Source organism: Falco biarmicus, chromosome 16 (genome assembly GCF_023638135.1).
Source record: "Falco biarmicus isolate bFalBia1 chromosome 16, bFalBia1.pri, whole genome shotgun sequence".
Classification (NCBI taxonomy): domain Eukaryota; kingdom Metazoa; phylum Chordata; class Aves; order Falconiformes; family Falconidae; genus Falco; species Falco biarmicus.
Window position 1 is genome coordinate 7,319,084 of NC_079303.1, and position 23,542 is coordinate 7,342,625.

The 23,542-nt window shown below is 44.0% G+C and overlaps 2 protein-coding genes across 6 annotated transcripts in view; both read right to left on the reverse strand.

The window, feature by feature from the left end:
• The window catches only part of TRIM33 (tripartite motif containing 33), a 37,373-nt gene extending 20,410 nt beyond the window's left edge, over positions 1-16,963 (reverse strand). For 3 of the 5 annotated variants that reach the window (XM_056361496.1, XM_056361495.1, XM_056361492.1), the window contains exons 1-5: positions 16,493-16,962; positions 5,867-5,985; positions 5,615-5,762; positions 3,198-3,330; positions 61-177 (exon numbers count right to left, since the gene is read on the reverse strand). In XM_056361496.1, the coding sequence (XP_056217471.1) occupies positions 61-177; positions 3,198-3,330; positions 5,615-5,762; positions 5,867-5,985; positions 16,493-16,922 (947 nt within the window). In that variant the 5' untranslated portion in view covers positions 16,923-16,962. Of the gene's footprint in view, positions 1-60; positions 178-3,197; positions 3,331-5,614; positions 5,763-5,866; positions 5,986-9,722; positions 9,871-16,492 lie in introns of those variants that run through there. The other 2 variants (XM_056361497.1, XM_056361494.1) reach the window with 2 other exon arrangements.
• Positions 16,964-18,676: 1,713 nt separating this feature from the next.
• BCAS2 (BCAS2 pre-mRNA processing factor) lies at positions 18,677-23,501 on the reverse strand. The gene is made up of 7 exons (XM_056361564.1): positions 23,350-23,501; positions 23,170-23,262; positions 22,933-23,003; positions 22,674-22,835; positions 21,601-21,651; positions 20,429-20,509; positions 18,677-19,134 (listed from the first exon to the last, which is right to left on the reverse strand). Exons 1-7 carry the CDS (start codon positions 23,440-23,442, stop codon positions 19,005-19,007), a joined length of 681 nt encoding a protein of 226 aa, XP_056217539.1. The 5' UTR covers positions 23,443-23,501; the 3' UTR covers positions 18,677-19,004.
• Between the last annotated feature and the right edge of the window lie 41 nt (positions 23,502-23,542).

A 23,542-nucleotide genomic window follows, 5' to 3' on the forward strand; every position in this document is an offset into this window, starting at 1 on the left:
ATTGTCATTCATTAAAAAGGCAATGTAATAGTAACAGTTAATCATTTGGGGGTAACTTACCTATTCTGAACTTGGGTAGCTGCAAAATTTACATAGTTCTTCTTCTCAAGAAGTTTGGCCAATAGGTTCTCAATTGCACCCTTCTGGTTCTGAAAAGCTTCTTCCAGAAACTGATACCTTTTCAACATGCAAAATAGATACCAATTACCAAGGGGCAATGGGCCAAAACTAAGGGTTCCCAATTTAGATGTAAAGTTATAAAAAAAAAAAATATGACAAAGCACACAGAAAATTTGAACTACACATATGCCAATCAGTGTGCAAAATGTTTCATTACTGATAAAATTTTTGTAAGCGTCCAGAAGACTGAACCTCTATGGGTCACTTATGAATTCTAACTACACAGGGAGACAATGCAGTGCATCATTTCACAAAGCAGCAAGCTACAGAACACCAGCTAAAGGAGATACCAGAAACTTCAGTTTGACAAATCATTTTGTTAACGTTAGATGAGGGAAATGCACTAATAGCTTAAACACACATTAAATGACACAAAAAAGAAACTATTCCAGAAAAAGTTTTTTCAGCTGAGAATATACAGCTCATATTTGACTGAATTATTTCAATTCAAAAGAAAATACTGCTGTTAAAAAAGCTCCCCCCCAGTACTTCCAAGTGAAGAGCGTATAATTCCCTTCCAAGTCCTTTGACCAAACAGCTACCTGCCATTATTTCATCTGTAAAGAGTGCAAGTAGCTACAACTGAAGGAAAATAATGAAATCAGTTGCATTTTCCTAACATACTATGCATCACAAGAGGAATTAACAATCAACTGAAGCAAAATGCCTAAGTTGAAAATGGCAAGAGGAATTAAGCAGCTCCAAGAGTTTTCATCTTTTCTGATCAACTATCAAAATATTACCCGAAATCCCAAGATTCCTGTCAGTCACTTGCCACCCCTTGGCTCTGCAGTAAGTAAACTCCATGCTTCTGAAACACGATTTGTTAACAACAGACAAAACGTCAGTTCCCAGAATGCCTTCCCTTCTTCACTACACTAAATCTCAACATTCAAATTGGCAGAAAACTCCTACAATTAAAGTGAAGCGTCTTATAAGCTGCATTAGAAGTAACCTATACTACCTCCCAACCACAACTGAAAAATAAAGTAGCATCATCTTTTGTAAAACCTAAGAGAACATTACAATCTAACAGGAGAAGATTGTTTGGATACATGATGAAATTTACAGTAACACTGTTTATTGATTCAAAGTACTTTCAGTTACAGCAACAGAGACTTCGGCAAGGAGGACACTACTCTCAACAGAAACTGCTCTGCTCCTGTTCATTCTGTTTGTATGAGCAATAGACAAGTTTCAACTACAAGAGTTTAGACTCCTCAGTCTCAATGTTAAAAGTTGCTTTTTCAAGAACAGTCTAAAGTTCTTGGAGACAGCCAACATCACAAGGTTTTAAGTACTATAACTCAAAGCTTAGCATTACTAAAGCCCAAAGGCCACAAAACGTGAAATGTTTAGAGATCTGCAGATCTTCTAAAACTATTTTAAGTTAAAAATCAGATTTCCACTTTAAGGAGGAAAAGAAAAAAAATCTACACTTACCTAAATACTGCTAAAATTTTGCTGTAGCTCCTGCTACAGCCAATTATTTTTTTTTTTAATATTGTATTGTACCTCTGGTTTCCAAAGTGCATGGACTGAAAACTTAGAGGGATTGCACAATGCTAGGCTGCTAAAAGAATGTCAGCTTTCTACAGAATCTCCTGCAATTCTTTCCCTTGGAATTCTAAACTGAAGACTGGACCCTGTTGCTACTGAAATGGTGATTCATCCTCCTTTGATGCAAACTATTAGGACTTCAGGTAGAAGTAAAGAGGAGATTAAACTCAATTGTTGTTTCCACTTGGCATGATCTCCCTTCAATGACTTAGTGACCTTCATAAAACTCTCAGTTGTACTTCATGGCAGATGAAGCAGTTGCCCTACTGCTTTTCTGTACTACTGTAATTCACATCTGCACACAGAACAATTTTAAAACAATACTCTGCAATAAAGCATGTTAATAGCAAAGTCTTCTCTTACTGGAAGAGAACAGGTAAGTAGAACAAGATATATCTGTTAATCAGTTCACATCATGCACAAAACAGATGCAAAGAAACGAACTAGAAAAAATTAGTTAACATATCCTAGGAGACCACGCTTTCTGGACAAGTGTGTCTTTCAGGATACTTATGATCAAGCCTATGAAAGAACAGAGCAGGAATATTCAAGGCTGTTAATATTTTAATAGCACTAATTTCAAAAGTAAATGTTCTCCATTAGGCTGCCGTAGCAGTCAATGAAAGTAATCACTACTCTGGGGAAAAAATAAAACCAAAACCCACTAAAATCAATATTGCAATGTACTGTCAAGCACCTTTACAAGGCAAGTGCTACTTGTAGACTGACTAGGAAAAGCAGTGCTGCAGTGGCCGATTAATACATATTTATTCCCAGATTTTCTATTATAACACTGCAAAATACTTTGTCAAACAATGGTCTGACAGAGCTGCTAAAGCAGGAAGTTTTAATGTATCTTAACAGGTTCCAATTTTTTCCCAGCAGCTAAAAGAAAAGCAAGCTCCAGAGACAAAACCCATCATCTCTTTTTACTTGGCATGAGGCAACTTTCAATCAACTAAACCCAAACAACTTTTCCCTCTGTGCTAGAAAAATATACTAATCTACAAGGCAAAATTTATACCTTCCTTTACAAAATCACCCTCATTTAAGAGACTGTTGCATAATAAAATATGTCCTTTCAAAAAATTACCTCATCCATGACTCACTATCACTTTTGCTTCTTTACAGTACCAGGTGTTCAGGGCTGTAGCAATTTCTATTCAAGTCCTGAACAGAGTGACAGCACTGGTAAATGCTAGGCAAGTTAGCACCTTAATCACACCAAATCGCCTCAGACCACGTTGTTTTGAATCTGCTCTTAAGATACTTGACAAAGCTCAACTAACTGATCCCTTAAAGTTTTCAGCACTCCACACAGGTTCTCCTTTGCAAAGGATCATTTCAGTCCAACAGAGTAAATGCAACAGTATTGGTGACATAACTGTTTTAAATCAATGTCATTTCATTCTCTAAGAAAGTGCACCACAGGAATTAAGACATGGTAATATTTGTACCTGTGTTCTTTGTGTTCCAGTAACTGACAGTCTCTGCATGTCAGCCTGTCACATGTTTCACAGAAAAGTTTTAACTGCTCTTGTTTGTGGACAGGACAGAAAACAGGACGTTGACCAGATGCTCCCACGGCCTCTGTTTTTAAAAATAAACCATTTTTGCATTTTAAAATAAAATTTAGACAATCTGAAGAGCAAAACGACTAACTTCCAAGCTAAGTAATAACCAAGAATTTGGACAAACTACAGGCCTGTTCTCACCCTAAAGTTACCACGAATATGGTCTCATTGCAATATTTACAGTGCCAGTGGTTTATAGCTGTTTCCACTTTACTGTATTCAAGGAGGAGGAGGAACTCCTCTCCTGTCACAAACCCTCAAAAGGCACTGGCACCTGTAGAAACATTGAAACTGTTCACGAACATCAGGACAGCGTGCACAAGTTTAAAAACTGAATGATATGCAATTTCATCTCTGACACACTGAAGGATAGATCAAACCTTGCAAACCTTTATACTGTCAGACGCCCAGAGGTTTTCTAAATTATCACTTCAAGGTCTTTATAAACCTCATTAAGTCATATGCAACTGAAGTGGTAAACGCAAAGCAAACATTGCCTGCATTAAGAGTTCCTTAAACCCCAGCTAAAGTGCTTAACTTTTCCACTTAAGCAAATAACAGACAATGTCAAAAAATAGTTCCAAGTTTACTAAGAAGTGCTGCACAGTCTTCTAAAGATATTTCGAGCTTAGCACAGAGGAAAGCAGCCTTTGGAAGATACAGCAGGTAAGGTTTAAAACATGAATGTCTTCCTCAGTCTCCAACGTTTCTGAAGTTTGTTATACCATGCAAGTTATTGTAAAGAAAGAGAGCTCATGAATCTACAGCTGATCTACACTCCTTAATAGAACTTTAAAGTCTCCAGGACATATCTTAAAGTCTAACAAGAAAGAAGGGCACAAGCTCCTCTAAGAAAATAATTAATAGCCATTCCCCACAGTCAAGAGAGTTACTAAGGATCACTGTACAGCAGGTCGAAGGCAGGTGACATTCTCACCATACGCTAGCATACTGACTACACATGGGCTTCCATCTTCATGAACACCATCCTAAACCTGACAGAAAGCTTACTTTATTGGAAGAGCCATTTTTCAGCACCTCCCCACTCAGGTTATTGAGGAGGAAGCGGAGCTTCACCTTGACAAACACAATACAGCACTCCTAAGGCAGATATTAGTAACTCTTTGTAGCGCCCTGTAATTTGATTTCACCTTAAGGGTTTCTCATCTACTGGGATTAATACGTTTTAACTTACATTGGTAATATTTCTTATTAAAAAACACCCATTAAGACATACAGAGAAACCTCTCCAAAAACAAAGTTAATTTCATAGAGCAAGTGAATTAAGGTTGTTGTCTAAACGAACTAAACTCAATAGCAAACTTTTCAACTATTAATACGATTCTGACAACAGCTGGCAGAAAGCAAAGCATTACTCCTTTGAAACAGCATGATGACACAATCACGAAGATCTTAATTTATTTAAAATGTAAAGAGAGCAACACGTCAAAATCTTCCCTCCTCGATATGATCAGTCTTCATATACATCCAGACTGTCTAGAACCTATGGGACTTTAAATCAGAACTTTTACCCCATTTACAAATAAAACCTCCTAAGCTAAAATCCAGTTACTTTCTACCTGTTTTGTTTTCCACATTACCTCAGTAGGTTACAAACAACATATAGTCAAATGATAGTTTAAGAATTAAGTTCTAATAAAGCTAAACAAACTGTACGCACACTTCACACATTAAATTTTGCTAACTGACAGATGTTAAACCTAAAATAAATAAATTCAAATTCCACATTTAATCAGCAATGTCAATGCAACAGCAGCATCATACTGAGTATGACTATAAGCGTATCTGTACGTACTTCTCTCCTGGGAGAACTTAATTGCTCCTTATAATCAAGTACTGCAAAATGCACTATTTAATTTCCGTGGCCAGTAGAGATGATTACCAATATGTCAGTGCTTTCCAGATTTGAACCCCTCCATTTAATTAGTTACTCTACTAAATAAAAGGATTACCAAGAATGGATCTAAATCCTTCCCAAAGACTGCAGCCTCATTCTCTTTCTTCTGTACTTAAGGGTTTTGTTTGTTTGTTTGTTTTACACTGGACATCAAACTGTACAAAATATTAGCAAATAACCCATTTTAGTTTTAAAATTATTTTTGTCTCTATTTTTAGAGCTACTGATTTTGCACTGGTAACTTTTTACTAAACTTTCCCCACATCTTTGGGGAAAGCCATACAGCTAGTTGTTACCTAAATAATCCTCCCTCTCTTCTTACATGTCTCAAAGAGAAAATATTTTTACTACAGGTAGGAATAAGTGATATCCAAACACTCACCTGAAGATACATCCTCTTTTTTTCTGATCATATGATCTTTAGTAAATTTTACTCGCTGATGAGCTTCTATGCAAGTCTTGCACAACCATTCCCCACACTCTACACAAAATCCAACAGCACTAGCATTATCTTCACAGCTTGTACACACCTTGCAAAGGGAAACAGTCAGTTACCATTATTTTCCTGGAAAGCACTAACATGTACAAAACCAAAAACAGCACATGAATCCCAGCAAGCAGGAAAGCGCCATACTTGTTCTGACTTCTCATCGGAGCTGCTTGGTGTTTCTGATGTGTCTTTTACAAAGTAGTTATCCACCAGATCTATCTGTCTGCATTCTTGGCGGCATATTGGACATCTGATTACACCAACTGCAAAACAGAAAAAGTTTCCCAGTTTTAAGAAAAAGAGGGTGAAAATCAACATACCCAGAATCAAAAGATGACAAGAATGAACACAAAATCCTCAGCCTGCTCATTTCACTTGGGTAAACGAACAGATTCCACAGCTGACATCACCCTTAAAAACCAGCCATTACCCATGTAAAACAGGTTTCCCAAAAAACCCACCCCAGCAATACCACCACAAACAAAAACACCCCAAAACCACACACACACCTCTTCAGGAAAAGATCCTTTGCCTAGAACGAAGTCATGATAATTTCTACATCATACTCAGTTTTTCCTACTGATTTCTTCCCAAAATAACATATGTTTTTAGCCAAGCCATTTTCTCTCCCCAAGCAAATATAGTAATTTTTTTCTTCTAATTTTAGTTTGTTAAACTCAAGGAGTCTGCTAATTACTTCTTATAACCACCTGTTATCCAGTCTGTCTCAAGACAAGCATTAAGAGAGGTGCGCGAGAACCAGGTGTGACTTTAGTGATGTTCCTTAGAATACCAAAGCAGTAGTGTGTCACAATATTCTCCCAGATACAACAGAGGATATTTTCTAACATAACCTTCTTCCAGGAGGTCAGGGAGGCAGATGCAGTAATGTGAATGATCTGAAGGTTTCAGGGTTTTTTTAAATAGTGTTCTGCAGGGAAGGCTAATACCAAAAACCCAAGAGTCAGTAGCAGAAAATGGTCTTGTGCCAACTACAACTGCTTTTCCTGCAGCACACACAGCACTTGGCATATGTAGATGTAAATGTACACGCATAGCTTTAACACTGGATATCAATTAGACTTCCCTTCCAGTATCCTGCTTTGTTACTCTCTGTAATTGCTAAACTAGAGTTTCACATCCTCAGTGGAGCTGCAAAGAAGTTGCTACATGAACCAAACTGACATTCAAAGATGTTCCATGAACAACCTACATTAAAGGTTTGAAAAGGTATTCACCACTAAGGCAGTGGTTAACACTTTTTTTCCCCCGAAGTGTCATCTAGTCCTAAAGCAAGTTCCTATACAGTTTTATTGTGAATGTCATTTTCAAGAAGCTTTCAAAGAAATTGAGGGGTTTTTATACACTGGGACACCTGAAACTACTTTGAAAAGTAAGTATAATTAAATGATGCTCAACTCCTTTGTGGATATTCAGTTAGAACAGTAGGACTTGTATCAGGGAGATTAATTACATTAGTAGTAAATTAGCATTAATTTTTTCAAGTGCTAAAATTAACAGTGGCTTCAGAACACAGAAGACTCACTGCAGAGCAGCAATAATCCAACTAAAAGTTTCCTGTCTCAACAAAGCAGACACACTTCAAAGGCAGGATGTGAAAAAATACCAATATTTCAGTACCTACACGTACAACAGCTTTCATACAAAGAATGAAGCCTCCCCCATAGGCTGAACCTCGAGATTTTCTTCCTACTGACACAAAATTATTTAGGGGATACTATACAAAAGCCACCTAGCAGCTGACATCTATATTCTCACAGAACAAAAATTTCAAATGTTTACCATTAAAACTATTGCATTTAAACCAGCCACAGCCAAGCCCAAATTTTAGGGCTCTCTTGGGTTAATCACACAAAATAACATGCACCAAAAAAAAGAAAACAAGCAGCCCAAGATCTATAATCTTTACACAGCACAAAGTCAAATTCCACAGATGCAAACTGCTTCCTGTAAGGCAGGTTTTGTTCTGGTTTTAAATTAGACAAATCACCGAAGGCTTGAATAAAATTAAGCCTTTTGATGTCAAAAGAGCAATACAACTGGCAGCCCATGGGCTGGATTCTGACCGCAGGTAATTCCATCTTGTCTGCTGCTTCTGTCTGACAGGACACAGGGAATGAGGAGTCCACAAACGCTGCTCTGACAGTCAAACATCCACTTCTGCCACCTCCATATTCAAATACATTTTGCACACAAGGAACCACCAGTGTTCTGCACACATCTCAACAGATCACAATCCCAAGTCTTGCAATTCTCATTCAGCACGTTACACTTGGCTGTGTGTATACCCACTATTTCCAACAGTAGCTTTTCAATATTAGATGGCGTATATATACGATACATATCATACTCACTCGTGTCCCAGTCTTTCAATCTAATATAAAACAACTTAATGCAGCATCACTTGTACTAGAAACCTGACTGCATTACTGAAAAGATACGGATGTGGCTGATTTTGTGAAGAGAGAGGGAAAAGTAAAGTCACACTGAAATAGCATTTACTCAGAAGAAAACCAAGGATATCCTTATTTGTCAAAACTTGAGATAATTTGCAAGCTAATGAAGTTTATGGTAAAAGTTTAATGAAATATATTTTAGGACAAACTAAGGCTCAGGTGTTTATATAATTTACTAGAACAAGGTTGCACTGCCAGTTTCAGTCCAAAAAAATTATTTAAAAAAATTAAAAGTAAAAATATCATCCTACTTATACTCCAGCAGAACTTACCTACATTGTTTTCCTGCAATTAAAATTAGAAGCTTAATACTGTTAAAAAAAAAAAAAGCAACCCCTCCTCCGAAAAAAAACCCTCCAACAAAACAAACATGTTAGCCCTAGTACACAGAGTACACACATTGCCACTGTAACTGCTTTTAGAAAAGGCACATAACTACTTCCAAGGAACAGCACACAGCAAAAAATATCGTTAAAAGATCAAATTATTTTCTAAACCACAGCTGAATTAGAATTAGATACATTTATAGAAATGATGAATGTCAGACTAGTTTATGATCTCCCCCCAGTCCTAATTATTACCATAAAGACTTCCTACATTCTCAAAGATGGCTTCAGTTTATTTTGAAGCCACAACTCAGTACTCCAGAAGTTAACAGCAGCACCGAAGCAAAGAGTTGAGAATCAAGAAGCTTCTTTCAGACTTCACATTTCAAATCCCATATAGCTTGGTTTCACCTAACCATAAAACGCAAATGCCTCTTTCCTGGCAAAAATATTAGAAGAAATAGTAATACTGACTGCGTCACAACAGACTCTGCACTGAGGGTCTAAAACGTTTTGAATGGCCATTCCTTTCTGACTTACAGTACAGTATCATCAAAACACTGCCAACAGCACTGACTGCAGGAACACAGGCATACCTTAGGTGCCAAAAAAAAAAACCAAACAACCACACGCCCCCCCAGACTTCACTAGCCATCCACAGATGCTCCTGCAAATACTTCCATAAAGAAATCCAAGAACAATTAGCCCGTGGACCTAAAAGGCCATGGAAAACAATGAACTGTTTTACAAGAGCACCAGATAACAGGAGCAAGCTTGCAAGCTTCTCACATTGCGTTTAGGAGCACCGACATCACCAGTTTTGATACTTGCATCACAAACCCCACAGTGTATAAGACCTGTAACAACCACGAGCACAAATACTTACTACCTCTCTTCTACTCGATATACACAGCTATACGTATGTGCCTAATTTTCCCTTCCCTGTCGTTTCCATCAGCACTGTGCCAAAATAAATTACAATCCATTTCCAATTTATTGTGCAGTTCAGATCAGATTCTACTTTTTGACACACACTTCTCCCCATGTTATCCAGAGCAGCAAAAACATTTTCACTCATCCATGTTTACTGTCCCCCATCCACCACTACACACAGCACATAGCCTAAACTGAGGTTTCTCTCTCTCCTTTTACCCTACCTAAGGCTGATTTAAGTGAGAAGCAGGAATAATTTCTTACCTGGAAATTTGGTTTGAGAGTCACCAATCCAGCAGGTAGGAAAAGCCTGCCTTGCATTGCCAACCCCACTCAAAGGGAGGTAGGTTTCACTTGCCATCTTCTCACACCATGAGCCATTCCTCCCTACCAGAGTTTCCACAGCCTGCAACAGAGGGAGAAAAGAGACTCCCAGATTCCTTGTGACAGACTCCTAAGGAGTCTCGTGACACAGCCAAAAGAGCCATTCGCCCGAGACACTGCTCTGAGCTGAGGACCATAAGGGAGAGCCGCATCCCCGCAAGGGACCGAGCCCGGGACACGGGGCTCCAGGCACGGCCCACGGTGTGCGCACGGGACGGGAGCCCCGGCCACAGCCCGAGGGCGGTCGCTGCTCCTGCCCCGAACATCGCACCGCAAAGCCACGGATGTGCCGTGCGGCTCCAGCTCCCCCGGCAGCTCCTGCGGGGGCTGTCCCCGCTCTCCTAAGGGCACACGCGACTCCTCAGGTGAGGAGTTTTGTCAGAGGCACGCAGCACAAGTTTAACTAGGCAACACATGTTGAACCATTAGTTATACAACTGCTAGGAGTCACACCTTCCTTAGTTGCACGCTCGATGTTCTTATTTGTCAGACAAAGCCTTTATTAGGAACACTAATGAGAGTGGCATCTATGTAATCCTTTTAACTCCTTATGATTTGGATAAAGCGCACTAAACTAGACCACAGATACATCACAGAATGTCGAAAAACACAACACTGAGGTAAACTGAGGAGAAAAAGTAATTTAGTTTTCATAAGAACAGAACGGCTGCTAAAAAACCTGCAATATAATACAGCAGCAAACCACAATGCAACATTTTGAAGTTAAGATTTCAAATAGAAGGTGATTTTAATCTAGCGTTGCCAGCTAACATCTAAAGCTGCAACACTACCACTCTTCTTCATTGTAACTCTGAACTATGAGAATACTTTGTATATATTTATGTTTAGAGTTTCCCAAGGGTAACATTTCTCTGACTGCTATTTTGCATGCATCTCAAAACAGGCAATTTTTTCAACAGGTTAATATAACTATGAAAACCTTCATCTTGAACTAGTTTCAACAGCAAATTTATTCAAAAATCTGCTCAGAATTCACTTCCCCAGTCTGACATCTTAATCCTGACAACACTAAAATACTATTCCAAACTTTAAAAATGCTTGAGAGCTACAGAGATTGAGGCGCAAAGGCTTGATTCTCTCTACTTCCAGTCCTGTGGGATCAAACCAGAAAAATCGCCTCCAGGGAAAGTTTATGTCAAGCCTACATCATCCCCACTCCAGCTTGATATTAAGGAATTCAGACTCTTGGCACTTTTAACACAAGATGAAGTAGACTTATCTGCCTCTGGTACATCTTTGCTAGGCAAGACACAAGGGCACGTGTTCAACTCATACCTACTTTTGCAAAAGAAGAAAAAACCCTGGAATTTTCTGAATCTTTTTCTCTGCTCCCTACCCCACACTTCTAGAAATTCCCTTCTGGAATTTCATCAGATGTTTCAGAGGCCACCCCTGTAAGAGCAAGGCTTCCTGAGCCAGTGAGAATTAGCCTACTTCCTAGCCAAACGCACACACTACCATCCTCTCAATCTGGTTTTTTTTTGTTTACCGACACTGGAGGAGCTGGCTGGGAGCCGCCAGCACCGTGGCCGTGGCCCTGGCCTTAGAGAGGGGCAAGTGGGGAGGGAGGGAAGGGGAGCAGTCACAGCCAGCCAGGCAAAATGGCTACGCAAAACCTAGTACAGGGTGAGGGGTAATCGATCTGAATGGGGGAGGGCATGGCACGCACACAATTTACGTGATCAAGGGACAAGATGCTACACATTCACTTCAGCAGCATTCAACATTCAACACTGGTGCCCCTCCAGCACTGCACTGGCACAGGGGGTCCTGCCTGCAGTTCAAAATTAGAAATTCAAAGTATCTCTCAAAGTCTATTCAAATACTGAACCAAAACACTTGCACTTCTAATTATCCCTACTTACATCCTAAAATTCATATTTCCATAAGATTCAACTCCTTTAACATAAGCTCTGGTCTGTAATATGAAAATCTTTATCAATTCTTTAGTTGCTTCATGACATTCAAGAGTAATAAAACCCTAAGAACACACAAAAAAAGTAACTTTGACCTCACTTGAAACATTGATTTTAGGGTATTAAAGTACCTTACAGACAAGAAGTTGAACAGAAGCCAAGAGTAGCCCCTCCAGCAAACAGCAGCTGTGCCAGCAGGCACAACCAGCAGGTCCCGGGCAGGATCCTCACCCTGTCCAGCGCTGCAGAATACTGGGCCCGGACCGGGCCTCCCCAGGACAGGACAAAGCCTGGGGTGGTGACCCAGGTGTCCAGGGCCAGACACTCAGCGCAAGGAGAGGCTGCAGCCCCTGCCAGGGCACAGGGCCGAGCAGACTCCTCCCGGAGACGCACAGTAAGAGGACAGGAATCACCACACCCAAGCAGGAACAAGGCAAAACTTGCTGCGAGGCTGCATGTATTTCACGTCTATGGCCAGGATGGTCCAACGCTGCAACGGAGGCTCTGAGAAGCTGTGAAGTTGCTATCCCAGCATACAGTCACCGGGCAAAAACAAGAAGCTCCTCTGAGAGCGAGAGAGTAAGCCAGACACCTGCCAGTCCCCGCCAACCTGTGTCACGCACGCTGCTTCCAGAATGTCAGTTTTAAAGAAGCGGCTTAGATTTTCTGTTGATACTTATGTGGCATCAATTAGCACCAGCCTAAAACTCTGCATCATCCACTGACAATCAAGTCATCAACCCTGTACAATCGTAATTACTGTTGCGCGAACAGCATACTTTTAGACATCTGGTTTTAAACACGTATGTTCGATTTGGGTTAAAATGCGCCAGGATGATTCCCAACACAAAAGTACTAAGTGAATATAAGAAAATTCAAAATAGTCTCAGATGTTTACATTGTTATAATAATGATAAAGCTGCACAGTCCAGGAAATATTTGCAAGTACTCATGCAATCTTGTAATTCAAACTTCCGTTTTAAGCTCAAACTTGGCATGTGTGCAGCCCTCTAAGGAATGAATCTCTGCCAGGTTTCATTTATCAGTTGAGAATACCAATAGTAGTTACTGCATGTGCATAATATTTACTTCTCTCGGAAGTGTAAAGGTCCAAGTATATTTCAGCATGGCCATACCATCAAACCCCCTGTTCCTGTTTCAGTGATTAGACCGCAAAATAAACCCTCACAGATCAAGTGAGTGACACAATCAGACTGAAATTTGTAAGAATATAAATAGGTTGGGTTTTTTTAATTAACTGCTTTCAAGGTCCATTCCTAACTCAGTTGTTTGCTTTTGTTTGTGGGAGGTTTTTTTTGACAAACCATCCTTGCTTATATCACAACTGTCATGCACTGAATGGACAACAGATCATATTTAACAAGGAAAACCCATTTCTAACAGTCACAAACATAAATTTCACATCATTTGATGTGAGACAACAATTCTTATAAAAATAACACATGCCTAGAACGTTCTCAGACTTTAAAAACATTATTTTAAAATACTCTACTAATTTAGACTGAAGTTTCAGACCAAGATTTTCAGTGATACGAGTATGAACTGAACACCTTCCAGAACCCAGCCTCTGCTGGGCTCCAGCATATATTATTCATGACCCTCATTCATCAACACAGGAGAAAGCTAAAGAATCAAGAGAATTCAGATGACATGTACTAACATTCACTGAAATTCACACCGCCTGCATTTACATAGCTTAAGCAACCTAGTTGATGCAAGAATTTTCAGCTTTCTAGATTGAAAATACAGTAACTACTACTGAACTCAATGTAAGTGATATGTCACATTCTCCCAGGCATCCTACCATTTTTATGTCCCCCTTCCAAAGTAAATTAAAAATAGTTACTGCACAATTTAAGGTATGATTAATACACGGTTTCTAAATACACAAACACTGGGTACGGGAGTTGAATTCAGTGTATCAATATAATTTATGGTACTATATAGTATAGCACTCACTAGTAAACTTATTGCCTCTCAAGTTATACATACGTGCACATTAACCAATTGTATGTGTTTCCCTTGAGCTCTCTGAAAGTATCTTGCAGCTTTTTTTTTTTTTTTTTTTTTTAGTTTTTCAGCCTAATGAAGACTGAGACATTCACAAGGAGCTGGGAAAGCCACACATTCTCTCCATTGAGATAATCTTCTTAAGAGGGATTGTAAGTATCTCTGTGAGGCAGTGAAACCTCAAAACAACCTACCTTCCCAGGAGCAGAAGCTGCAGTTGGCACATAAAAAGTATCTGTAACCATCTGAAATGTCTAACTCTGAAATAAACAGTTTCCAGAATACTGTCATACAAATACAAGAAGGTGTTTTCTCACAACCTGTTCAAATCTGCAAGGAAGGGTCCAGTTGGACAGCTGGAACACCAGGTCTTAAGAAGTCATCTATCCACCAAATAAAACGCACATTCCAATGACCTAATAAGTCATTAAACTGAACGATGCTATTAAACTGATACTATTTCTTTACATTAAATCAATGACATAAAAATATGTATGTTTTAAATACATATAACAAAAACCTTCTCCAACAGAAATGCAAACAACAAAAAAATCTTTCACCAGTGCTACTTCACAATACAGCAAACCAAAACTTTAGATAATTGTTTTAAACTTTATGAATTGAGACCATTCTGCTGTCTTCATTAGCTGTGTTTCTCTAGGGAGTGGCAACAGGGCAGAAGAGATGCTGACACACACCCCAAGCATCCTTGCTATTTTCCCCACCAGAGCAGCAGCGTGCTTTCATCAGGAAAGGAAGGGTACTGTCACTCAGAGAACTGCCCTGTAGGTACCAACCTCGCACTCAACTCCTGGTAAGTAGCTTCCACAGGTATTACCCAATAAATACACATATTTACTATTTTAAATACAAACAACACTTAGAGAGCAAAATCTGAAACTTATTAAGAAAGCAACCAGGAAAATATCAAAAGAAAAACTCAGCTCTTTTCCACAGCACTTGTAATTATCTTCTCTAGGCGCAGAGACACTGAAAAATAGCAGGCAAATTTAAATGCTTATAAAATAGTAGAGCATATAATCCAACAGTGAGAGCCTGCAGTTAAGTGCAACCTGTTTCCAGGCAAAGCTATGGGTACCACTTCCCATTAATTCTTCCTTCACGAAAAAACACCTGCTCATTGTTAAAGAGACTAGAGAAGCAGCAGAAGTGGAAGTAACACTTCACAACTATCAAAACCCATGCCAACGGGGAAGGAACCTGCATGACTAAGCAACGTGGTACTTCTCCGTGCGTTGAGAATGTCCATTTTGTACCCGATTTACTGGTATTTCATATGCCATTCAACCTATCCCATTTACAACATGCAGAGCACGCCATCCACAGAACTGCACCTTCTGGTTGGTCAGGGTCTCATTCTTAACTGACCTGATGGGTAACGCCTTTGGTCAGGCAGAATTACCTGCCACTACAGATAGATCACACACACCTTTACCAGTTTACTCCCCTGGACCCCACATGCACACCTTGCTCACATCACCCAGAAGTTTTTGATGCAGCAATCCAAAGACTAATTCTTATTTCACCAAAGCACACCATCAAGCACTCTTCAAAACACGCAGAACAAGAATTGATATTCCGGTTTTCATATGCTTCAGAAGCTACACTCCATGTTGTTGCCATACTTGTATCTTAACAGACATAGCAAGATTCAAGATAATCCTGCTAATTGCTAGTAGAAGAAACCCGGCTTTCCAAGTTCTGTATACATAATGCAAAGTGTAGAATCTGAAATTTAACAAAAAGGATTACAAGACCAACTGAGTGCTTCAGTTAGGGCGTTTATGGACTATACTTAACGCATCATCTTTTTAAAACTGATGGGCTTTCTAAGATCACATCCTAGATGAACCGCTCCTGAACAGTCTGGATGAAAGGACCACTGCTGAGCTAGGTTAATTCCTTCGCTATGCAACACAGGAAAGGCTCTGGTCCTTGCTAAAACCAGAAAGGTGCCACCAAACAAGGTCTCTGACCACAAGGCCTGATTAAGACCTGCAAAACCACTTGCCAGGGCTCTGGTTTGGTCGACGGACCACAACGTGTGAGACACCCCATTAAAAGCTCCAGAAGCTTTTCAATTCCACCCCGGACACTGAACATGAAAAAATGAAACCCAAGCTGTGATCTCAATAAAAACACCGGGAAGGAGCCGCCTGCGCCCACCTCGTGCCACGAAAGCGAAGTGCGGGCGCGGCAAGCCGAGGACCGGCAGCACGGCGATGCCCAGCCCGGCCCGCGGAAACCGGCCGCGGGGACAAGCGGGAGGCGCGCACCGGCCCCGGGCGGACGCCGCGGCCCTGCACTCCGCGCTGCAGCCGTGCCTGCGAGCGCGGCAGAAGGAGCACCGCTCCGCGGGCACGTCTCTGCCGCAGCACCCCCGAAGGCCGAGGCGAAACACCAAGCGCAGGGCGCTGCGGCTCCACTCCGCGTCCAACACCTCCCGAGCCTCGGCCGTCGCTTGAAAATACGACGCGAGCTGGGGCCGGGCCCAGGCAGCACCGGCGGCCCGCGGGCGCGCTCAGCCCGGTGCCGCGCTCAGGCGAGGCCGAGGAGGGGCCGGGTCCAAACGCGGGCAGCGGGGCCGCTACTCGCTGCGGGGGTTTGGCCCGCGGGGAGGCGGCAGGGGCAGCACCAGGCAGCCGCGGCCTCCGCGCTCACCTTGCTGGATGTCGCCGTTGGCGCCGCCGGGCACGGGCACGCTGAGCTGCCGCTCAGGCTCGGGCAGGCAGCGCCGGCAGAAGGAGTGCAGGCAAGGCAGCAGCTTGGGCTCGGCCTCCCGCCGGCTCTGCAGGCTCTGCGCACACACGGCGCAGGTGTCCAGGAGCGAGAAGGGCCCCGGCGCCGCCGGTGTCAGCGGGGGCACCGGGCTGGGGCCGGGCCCCAGAACGACACCGGGCCCCGCCGCCGCCGCCTCGGCCTCGGCCTCCCCGAGGCCGCGCTCCGCCGCCACCGGCCCTGGACTCTCCCGCTCCTCGGGCGGCGCGGCGGCGGAGGGGGACGCGGCCGCGGGCTCCAGGCCGCCGCCGCCGCCCGGTCCAGCCTCGGCAGCCCCCTCCCCGCCACCACCGCCTCCTTTGTTTTCCGCCATGTTTCCTCCTTTGAACCCAGCTCCCCGCTCCGCGCACGCAGCGCGTCACCACGCGCCGTGCGCGCGCCCGGCAGAGAGGCAGGCCCAAGGCCGGCGCAGGCGCGCTCCCGCCAGCCCACGCGGCCTGGCGCAGAGGCGCGTGCTCCCCCCTGACGGGGCGGCCGGAGAGGCGAGTCGTGACGTCACGCAGCGGCGGCCGGGGCGGGGCGTGGCGCAACACCGTCACGGCCCCCCGCGGTGACTGTCCATTGGCCGGCATCGGCGCCTTCTCAACCAATCGCCGCAGGGCGGAGCGAGCGATGGGGCGGGCCACGCCCCCGGGGCAGCGCAGCGGCCACGACCCGGCTCTGGCAGCAGCACCGCACCGGGCCCCGGCCCCGCCGGGGCGGAGAACCCTGCCCGTGCCCGCGAACGTCCCACCCCGCCCCGCCAGCGCCGCGCCGACGCGGGAGACCGCTGATGGCCACGGAGCCGGCTCCGCGGCGCTGTCCACCGTGGAGACACCACGAGCGAGGGGAGCCGCCAGCTCCCTCACGACCCAGGGGCCGTCCCCCGCTCCTCCCGCAGAACAAGCCACCGGCCGTGGCAAGAAGCCCCGAAATCCCGGGAGGACTGCGGGAGCCTCGGCCGGGCACTGCACCAGGCCCGCAGCAGAAGCTGGCGACAGGGATGGCAGGGTCAGCAGGGGCACTGCGAGGGTACTGGGGTCTTACCGGGCTGCACAGCCCAAGTCACCGCGCTGACAGCCTGTCATTTGCAATACGCCACAGAAGGTGATCAGACAGCTCGTGTCACCGCCACACAAAGTCCCCTTGGCACGGTGGGAGGCTCAGGCTGTTTGGAGAAAACAGAGTGCTGGAGGAGGGAAACTGCCCTTGGAGCCATAAGAGAGGAGCAGGACCGGGCGTAGCCCGGGTAGTTCCTCCTTTCTGAGGCTCTCATCCCTACCATGCATATACGATAACACTGCCTCGCTCACACCCGCCACCTCAAAGGGAACAAAGCCCAAAAGATAAAAACTCTGCCTGCTCAGGGGGAGCACATATCCAGTGCTGTCACACCTCATGTTGTGTCAAAACTGATAGAAAAGGCTTGCTTATCAAAATGATCCATACAAAAAGCCTATGCAAGGGTATAAAATATAAACTCAAGAGTGCTCGATGGAGCTCCCTCTCAGCCAGCCTGAGATTCCCGACCATCATCACGCCATGCTTTCCCCCCCAGCAGGTCCTATGTCTGTTTACTTTCTTTCCCTGGTAGCTTACTACACTGTTTTAATCAACTCTGTGGTCTATTTTTCCCACCTTTCTGCGTGTTGCTTATTATAACGCTATTGAGGGTGATCAACATATGATCACGGCTTCCATCACATTAATAGGAAAAGTGGTTTACTTGTGGGCATTGATTTATGGCGCTTATTAAAGCGATCATTGTTTGCACTGCTCGGGCCTATAACCAGTGAGGAGGATTCCCCGCTCGGTGCAGCAGGTGGGAAGTCTGTCAGGTCACGACACCCATAAGCAAGTATTTCCCTTTGCAAGGCTGCACACTGTGCCCTAGCCTCCCTCCTGGGCTGGCACGGGCGTGTTACAAACCCCATGACGCTGAGGCAGCCTCTTCCTCAGACACAGCCTCCCACACTGGATTCAAGCTTAACACACAACAACCATACAGCACACTTAGGTGGGCTCCCACAGCAAAGCCTCCCTCCCTGACAGCACACCGGCCGGTTTCTGAATGTGAAGATGAAGCCATACAGGTAGCAAAACAATATTTATTAAAGGCATAGGGGAAAACACAAAAGCATGAAACTTTTTTTTTTTTTTAGGAGCTCCTACCTTAGGTATATAAAAAGTGAAACAATTAACAGTACATTTAACCACACCCATTAATACATTCAAATTGGCCATTTTGAGTCCACCCTACCTACTCCTAGAATTTAAAACAAGGAAAAGGAACAATGAAAACACCCTTTTATGGCCTTACTCAACTGCAACTAGAGGTGTCCACAAACACAGAGCATCTCCAGATTTTTACTTTTGATTTTTTAACATATGCTGTGTTAAGACAGTAAAGATTAAGTCACTGGAAGTCTTGCTGGATATTCTCCTTGTTTGCTTCCCCATGCTGCTGTTTGATTTGTGAAATTTCATTTTCTAGCTGCACAATAGTTCGTTCAATCTCATAGTTTTTACTGACAAGAGAAACCCATCTGGAAGGGAAAAGAAAAATAAAGCTTTCAAGTGTTATTTAACAGTCTCTGTTTTAAAATCAGAGATGGTTATTGCTACCAATAAAGCTTGAAGACACTAAATAAAGCACTATTTTTCTAAGTACGTGATAAACCTCAGTTGATATCAATGGTAATTTGAACAACCAAAGTGACAAAGAGTAGTTTTTAACCCTGTTAAACCTTAACATACGAAACTTAATTTACTAGACTGAAACCCACTTACTGCCAGCATTTAGATAAAGAGTTTAAGAAACAATTTAGGCAATTTTAAGCCGATAATATGCCCTCCTTTTCACATCCTTCCACAAAGTTTGCTCATTGATTCCCTCAACCATAGTAACTGTTATGTAGACCTGAATTACAAATCCTTTAAAACAATTTGCGCAAAGTGTGAGGTTCAGGCAGTTTGGGAAAAACAAAGAAGTGCTGTGCTGAAGAAGGGAAACTGCCGTTGAAGCCATAAGAGAGGAGCAGGACCGGGCGTAGCCCGGGTAGTTCCTCCTTTCTGAGGCTCTCATCCCTACCATGCATATACGATAACACTGCCTCGCTCACACCCGCCACCTCAAAGGGAACAAAGCCCAAAAGATAAAAACTCTGCCTGCTCAGGGGGAGCACATACCCAGTGCTGTCACACCTCATGTTGTGTCAAAACTGATAGAAAAGGCTTGCTTATCAAAATGATCCATACAAAAAGCCTATGCAAGGGTATAAAATATAAACTCAAGAGTGCTCGATGGAGCTCCCTCTCAGCCAGCCTGAGATTCCCGACCATCATCACGCCATGCTTTCCCCCCCAGCAGGTCCTATGTCTGTTTACTTTCTTTCCCTGGTAGCTTACTACACTGTTGTAATCAACTCTGTGGTCTATTTTTCCTACCTTTCTGCGTGTTGCTTATTATAACGCTATTGAGGGTGATCAACATATGATCACGGCTTCCATCACATTAATAGGAAAAGCGGTTTACTTGTGGGCATTGATTTATGGCGCTTATTAAAGCGATCATATTAATCACACTGTGAGTCCCAGTGTTTGTACGTACTGGCCTGGGCCCATAACCAGTGAAGCAGATTCCCTGCTCTGCGCAGCAGGCGTGAAGTCTGCTGGGTCATGACAGGAGTGAGAAGGCTGTTGGCTCATGACACAAAGCAACAGTATTCAGGCAATAGCATTTTACAACAGTACTGAAAGATCACTTGTGCTTTGCATGGAAGAATTTCAAGCAAAAGATATACTTGTGGAAGATTTAGCAGAGGAATTCTAGATACTCACGTAGATTCCATTTCTCGTAGTTTAGCCCCAGCTGTGAGTTGCATGTTCTTTCGTTGCCAGTTCAGATCTTGAATGTTTTTTCTAGGAAGAAAAAAGATCTATGTAATTTTGTCTCCTTTCTTTAAAATTTTAGTATCTGCTGATAATTTCGAAATACACCTAATCCCTAGAAGTACTACCAGAAAACACTTATGTAGCCAGGACTGTTATCTATGACATATAGATGGACAAATCCCAGTACAGGGCTGCAAACAGAACTCTGAGATAAATAAAATAAAAAAAAAAATATTAAAACCAGCACCAACAAAAAAACCTCCCACTCTACTACAAGCAAAATTTCAAACATTCAAGCCTACTGCTCCTGGATGAGTGCAGCACATAGGAAGTGTTTTGTTCTCTCTGAAAAAATAAACTACTGATCTTTCACAAAATTCAGTAATTCCATGAAGCACCCAAGAAATGCAGAATATTTAAAATACTTTGGTCTCTTAAGTAGTTCTTGTTTCACACTGCTAATGCCTGCATGCCATACGTCATAGTGCTCCTTCAGCCTTCCGGACTTCAGTTCTGCAATTCCAGCTAATCTAAACATGCAACTTGCCTTCTACCCAAATCCCAGTACACAGTCCCATCTGCAGGCTGAAAATGACAGTAGTTCACCTAAATCTGAAAGCTGAAAAGCTTTACTTGCTAAGTCCACAGCATGCCATCTAAATGGAGTGAATTAAGAAGGCACTTCACTTCAATATACTTTAACCTCCATCCCTGAGTTATCCACCCATGATTAAAGCATCCACCTTAAAATGACAGGCCAAACCTAACATCAGGGAACACGTCTCTGTGGAGACAACTGCACATCAAATAGAAGCCTATGGTCAGCGAAAGAAAATATGACTGCATTTCAGAGCGGATTCCACAACAATCCACTCTGTTCAAAGCAGAGGTTCAGACAAAACCAAACCAAACATCGAATTTGAGTGGAATAGGCATTATGAATGTAACTGCCGGGGGGAGGGGGGGGGCAGGGCAGGGTCAGCTTTCTTCATTATTATTACTGAGTCTTTTCTCCTATGACCATGGCAGCAACATATATGCAAGCCTTTATATAGCAGGGTGGAGGTGTTCACTTTCCTTCTAATTTCAGTACGAAAATATCAAAAAGAACGACTCACCTCAATTTCTGAAGCTCTTTCTGGGCTTGTTCTATCATATGAACCAGATGTCTAATAGCAGAACAGAAGCAAAACATTAGGAAAACATTGAATTGCTTGTTCAGACGCGTTTAATCTGATGTTTAACTCTTCAGAGTTAGAAACACAACAAGCCACTTCAATGCAAACACCAGACAGCTTGTTCTCAGTGCAGTCTGTGCCCTTCACTCCAAAACACTCCAATTGTAACATATACTGTTTTAAGACACAATGATCAGCCATCCGACAGTATCATAAAAACACATCCATTAGCTGATGTTCTATCTTCAAGTTTGTTACTGTACGCTTGTGCTTTTCTGACTAGAATGCCACTGTAACATCACCCTACCTTATCACCCATCTTCTAGTTTTAACTCTAAAATTACCTGTAACGTATTTTTATTGTTTCCATGATATAACCTTGTCAGAGCACAGTTCTCTTTGATTCCTGACATATGTGCGAGCTAAAAGTTCCTCTATATGCTTCCCTTCTTGTAAGCTAAGCAACCCTTCACCTTTGCTCAAAAATAAGTATCACATTCCCTTTGCCTACACTTTTACCTAAGGCTAAACTAACCCTTCTCGAAAGTAATTAATATTCTCCGACTGAAATAGCCCTGGTGCTTCCTGCAACCATACTGTCTGCAAATTTTTTTGGCTTTTGCAACAACTTTATTAATAATGGCTCCAGGTTGAGCAAGATTAGTAGTAAGTCATCTTTATTTCCACTACTGAATTATCATTTTGCAGGCTGTCGATAGCCCCTTTATTATTCTCAATTAAAGCACCTTATCACCAACTGCTACCCAAAAAATAACACAAAATTCATGGCTGAGACGTATTGAAACATAGGCTATTTCTTGGCCACTGAGACAAGTCCTTATTGTTCAGATCGGTTTCCTTTTCTTCCACATATAACTCTCTCAAAGGGGCTCAGTTATTTCTCAGTAAGTTCTAAAGATCCCCATCGGACTCACACAGGAAAACACGAGAAATACGCAGAAACTTAAGTCAGAACTTCAACCAGGTTGAGCAAAGCAGACGAAGGGCCTTACTCGTTGTACACCTTCCAAGCGTTACAACCGTGCTGCGACATTAACTCCAGGTTCTCGATGCGGACGGCCTGGTGCTCCAGCTGCGCCATGGAGTTGTTCACGCACTCCTGCCACGCCGTGATATCGTTCTTCTGGCCAGAGGAGGGGGCCGGCAGCTCGTACCTGCAACAGGCCGCTCGCCCAGCTCAGAAGGTGCGGCGGGCACCGGTCCCCGAAGCCCAGCCACGGGGGCGGGCAGCTCTCGGCCGCCGCGCCTCACCTCTTCATGCTAAGCAGCTCCAAGGGCTGCCGGGCCGCCAGGCGTTCGAACTCGTTGCGCATGATCTCGGTCTGCGGGGAAGGCAGCGGTGAGGCGGCGCGGGAAGCCGGGCCTGGAGCCGGCCGGAGTGGGGGCAGGGGCCGGGCCTAGAGCCGGCTGGGGTGGGGGCCGGGCCGGGCCTGGAGCCGACTGGGGTGTGGGCCGGGCCGGGAGCCAGGCCGGGCCGGGCCGCCTCACCTCGAAGGCGCTGTAGTCGTGCGCCGGCAGGTAGCTGAGGTAGTTCTTCGTCGGCCGGTACCGCCGCGTCTCCTCCTCCACCAGCGCCGCGGCCTAGCGCACACGGGGCGTCAGGCGGGAACGCCGCCCTGGCCCGGCCTCACCACCCGGCCCGCCCTCACCGCCCGGCCGCGCCCTCACCGCCTCACGGACGCCCGGCGCCTCGTAGCCCTGGTCGAAGTAGGGCAGCGCGTCCACCACCACGTCCCCGGCCACCAGCCCCGGGCCCGCCATGGTGCGCTCGCCCCGCCCTCCTGCACAGCGCCTGCGCGCCCCGCCCGCCGGCGGGACCCCACAGGCCACGCGGTGACGTGCGCCCGCCCCGCCCCCCCCC

Coding starts and splice junctions, on each gene's coding strand:
- BCAS2 (XM_056361564.1), bottom strand. CDS start 23,442: ATGGCGGGCCCGGGGCTGGTGGCCGGGGACGTGGTGGTGGACGCGCTG. Junction 23,004..23,169: donor ACGACTACAGCGCCTTCGAG/GTGAGGCGGCCC, acceptor CCTTCCCCGCAG/ACCGAGATCATGCGCAACGA. Junction 22,836..22,932: donor GAGCTGCTTAGCATGAAGAG/GTGAGGCGCGGC, acceptor GGCCTGTTGCAG/GTACGAGCTGCCGGCCCCCT.